The sequence below is a fragment of the Acomys russatus genome, chromosome 4 (assembly GCF_903995435.1).
Source record: "Acomys russatus chromosome 4, mAcoRus1.1, whole genome shotgun sequence".
Lineage (NCBI taxonomy): Eukaryota > Metazoa > Chordata > Mammalia > Rodentia > Muridae > Acomys > Acomys russatus.
Genome location: NC_067140.1, coordinates 83693219 through 83696941, shown reverse-complemented (window position 1 = coordinate 83696941; position 3723 = coordinate 83693219). Strand labels below are relative to the sequence as shown.

At 53.8% G+C, this 3723-nt stretch overlaps 1 protein-coding gene across 1 annotated transcript; it reads left to right on the top strand.

Annotated features, from left to right (window-relative positions):
• The first annotated feature begins 557 nt into the window (after positions 1 to 557).
• Cd93 (CD93 molecule) lies at positions 558 to 3247 on the top strand. The gene is made up of 3 exons (XM_051144933.1): positions 558 to 651; positions 968 to 2816; positions 3060 to 3247. The coding sequence occupies exons 1-3, from the start codon at positions 558 to 560 to the stop codon at positions 3082 to 3084; spliced, it is 1968 nt and encodes a 655-aa protein (XP_051000890.1). The 3' UTR covers positions 3085 to 3247.
• Positions 3248 to 3723: the final 476 nt, after the last annotated feature.

Sequence of the window (3723 nt, the reverse complement as noted above, 5' to 3'; positions counted from 1 at the left end):
TCTTTCTTGTGACCCTGCCACTTCACAATGCTCTAGGAAACCCCGAAAACTGCCCATTTTCACCCAGTTTGGTTTAATGTTCTCAGGCAGACTGGCATTGTTGGAAACCCAGAAATTCCCACGGCCCAAATCCCATTTAAAAGCTGCCCATCTATTTAAAGTTCATGATGGAAGGAATAAAAGAAAAAAGGCTCCAAAAACGGGGAGGGGTACGGGGGGGGAGGCACAAGAGAGGAAATGAGCAGAACCAGTTTGCTTCTAAAAAAGGCTGAAAACTGTATCTGTCCGTGGCCTTGTGTCTCAAGCCTCACATATTTTTCTTTCTCTTTCAGTAGTTTGCAGTCTGAAGTGGAATTTTATTATGAGTTACTTGGATGATCCTTTTCAAGTCCCTAGTCCCCAAAAGCCTCTGCTCCCTGGAAAGCACACCACTGGGGCTCTCCGTGCTATGGGAAAGCGAAAGGACCCAAAATAAAGCAGCCGTATCTTTTGGCTCCTCTGTGTTCCCAACCGTGTTTCCACAGCTCTGAGCCAGAGACCAGCAACGCTGCTGCTCCATGAACAACAAAACCCATGAGGAAGGCAATAGGAGTCAGAACGCTATTCACGGCAGGAAGCCCCAGCATCCGGTGAGAAATAAGAAGTATGAGAGTACAGGATGCGCCCAGGGTCAAGGGGACGTGAAAAGGCTGGAGTCTTTGTAACCTTCTCTCTGCCAGAGCTGTGGCAGTGTGGCTCGCGAGCAGGGCCTTCAGTTCCCCTTTGGCACAGCCGGGTGTCAAGCTTCAGGTCCCAGTGGCGGCTGCTGGCACTGTGGGGAGGGGAGCAGTCTAGTTTCTCCCAGAAAGAGAGCGCAGAATGGCCACCTCAAAAGCTTTGCTGCTGCTGCTGCTGTTCATGGCCCAGACCTGGCTGGGAGCTGCTGGAGCTGCTGGAGCTGCTGCTGCTGCTGCTGCTGCTGCTGCTGCTGCTGCTGCTGCTGCTGAGGCTGTCCTGTGCGAGGGGACTGCCTGCTATACTGCCCACTGGGGCAAGCTGAGTGCTGCTGAGGCCCAGGATCGCTGCAATGAGAACGGAGGCAACCTAGCCACGGTGAAGAGCGAGGAGGAAGCCCGACATGTCCAGCAAGCTCTGGCTCAGCTCCTGAAGACCAAGGCACCTCTTGAAGCGAAGATGGGCAAATTCTGGATTGGGCTCCAGCGAGAGAAAGGGAAGTGTACGTACCACGACTTGCCAATGAAGGGCTTCAGCTGGGTCGGTGGTGGAGAGGACACAGCTTACACAAACTGGTACAAAGAGAGCAAGAGTTCCTGTATCTTTAAGCGCTGTGTATCCCTGATTCTGGACTTGTCTTTGACACCTCATCCCAGCCATCTCCCCAGGTGGCATGAAAGCCCCTGTGGGACCCCAGATGCTCCAGGTAACAGCATTGAAGGTTTCTTGTGCAAGTTCAACTTCAAAGGCATGTGCAGTCCCCTGGCTCTGGGTGGGCCAGGGCAGGTGACCTATACCACCCCTTTCCAGGCCACCACCTCCTCCCTGAAGGTTGTGCCTTTTGCCTCCGTAGCCAATGTGGCTTGTGGGGATGAGGCTGAGAGGAAGAGCTATTATTTCCTATGCAAGGAACAGGGCGCAGGCATATTCCATTGGGGCAGCTCAGGCCCCCTCTGTGTCAGCCCCAAGTATGGCTGCAGCTTCAGCAATGGGGGTTGCCAGCAGCACTGTTTCGAAGGCGGGGATGGCTCTTTCCGATGTGGCTGCCGGCCTGGATTCCGACTGCTGGATGACCTAGTAACTTGTGCCTCCAGGAACCCCTGCAGCATCAACCCATGCACAGGAGGGGGCATGTGTCACCCTGTAGCCCACAGCGAAAACTACACATGCCACTGTCCCAGTGGCTACCAGCTGGACTCAAGCCAAGTGCACTGTGTGGATATTGACGAGTGTCAGGACTCCCCTTGTGCCCAGGAATGTATCAACACTCCTGGGGGCTTCCAATGTGCATGTTGGGTGGGCTACCAGTCCAGTGGCCCCAAGAAAGAAGCCTGCAAGGATGTGGATGAATGTGCCGCTGCCCAGTCACCCTGTGCCCAGGACTGCACCAACACTGATGGTTCTTTCTACTGTTCTTGTAAAGCAGGCTATGCTGTGTCTGGGGAAGACAGTAACCAGTGTGAGGATATAGATGAGTGTTCCGACTCCAGGGGCAGTCCCTGTGACACCCTGTGCTTCAACACAGAGGGTTCCTTCAGCTGTGGCTGCCCGCCAGGCTGGGAGCTGGCTCCCAACGGGGTCTCTTGTTCCAGGGGCACTGTGTCTTCAGAACCACCAACCTGGCCTCCCCAAAAGGAAGTCAAAGAGGACAGAAAGGGGAGTGCTATGCCTTCTACTGAAAAGCCCAGTTCTCCCAGGGGCTCCGACGATGTCTCCAAGGGAGCCTACACCACAGGGGGTCCCTACCTCGAATCGGATAATCCCATCACCTATGTTCCACCAGAAATATCAGTACCCAGCAGTGCATCCGAATTGGGCACACACCTCCCCACAACCCCTGGCTACAGCAAGCCTACAGTTGAAGGTTCCATGGCAGCACACACTGAGAGCGACGCTGATGGGCAAAAGCTCCTTCTGTTTTACATCCTGGGCAGTGTGGTAGCCATCTTACTCTTGCTGGCTCTGGCCCTAGGGGTTCTCGCTTATCGTAAGCGGAGAGCCAAGAAGGAGGAGATAAAAGAGAAGAAGCCCCAGAATGCGGCTGACAGCTATTCCTGGGTTCCAGAACGGCCCGAGAGCCGCGCCCTAGAGAATCAGTACAGGTAAAGAAGCCCTCGGTTACTTGGGGTAGCTGGGGTGGGCAGATGTGGGGTCGGAGGCACAGAGCACAGTACTGAGAGGCAGAGACACAAACAGCCAGCTGGCCAATTGATGTTCAGTCCAGCGTCAGCAGCCCAGTCCAAAAGGTGCCTATCTGTCCCACGAGTGCATGCGCAGTAGAGGCAAGGATGCTGGTGTGGCAGGGTTCCATGGCTTCCCACATTGTAATCTTCTGTTTTCCACAGCCCAATACCTGGGACAGACTGCTGAAGACAGACGCGGCGGTGGCCGGCCGTAGAAAGTGCTACCTTCAAAGCTACTTTCCTGGATGAGGGGGAGACCCACATTATTCTGAAAGACTGCACTGGACTCTGAGAAAAAAAGTGTGCACCTCCCTCTTAAGAGGCTGGTGAATTGGGGGGTGGGCAGGTATCTTCTATGAGCATTTGGTATGCCTGGAGTGGGTGAAATCTGTGTGTTGACTTGTCTTTGTGGGGGAGTTTTGTGGATATTGATAGGTATCACTCATGCACCCTTTTCAAATGCAAAAGCAGCTGGTTCCTCTGGCTCCCTATCAGAGCCTGAGGAGGTACAGGCCGGGGTGGGGTTGGGAGGGAGGTGGGGAGTGGGCTTCAAAGACTTCTTATCTCTTGATTTATCAGAGAAGAAAAGGAGCTACTGGTGCTAATTAGGATGGAAACAATTCCTTTTCCTTCACAGGATAGAAAGCAGTTAATTATTTAACTCTTGCGGGAAGAAGGTGCTACCCTTCCTATGGGGACTTTTTCAGGATGGCTGCCTTTGTGTACATTTGCCTTCTGGCATTTCCCCTCTATCCTCTGCCCCCTCAGCATTTCCCACCCCCCCCCCCCCAGTATTGTTCAAACTGCCCAAATGAGAGGAAGTTCA

What these genes read in the sequence shown, in the direction of transcription:
- Cd93 (XM_051144933.1), top strand. Translation starts at nt 558, where the DNA reads ATGAACAACAAAACCCATGAGGAAGGCAATAGGAGTCAGAACGCTATT. An exon ending in GAGAAATAAGAAGTATGAGA is followed by an intron (nt 652 to 967) that starts GTACAGGATGCG and finishes CTGCTGCTGCTG; the next exon opens with CTGCTGCTGCTGCTGCTGAG. An exon ending in GCCCTAGAGAATCAGTACAG is followed by an intron (nt 2,817 to 3,059) that starts GTAAAGAAGCCC and finishes TGTTTTCCACAG; the next exon opens with CCCAATACCTGGGACAGACT.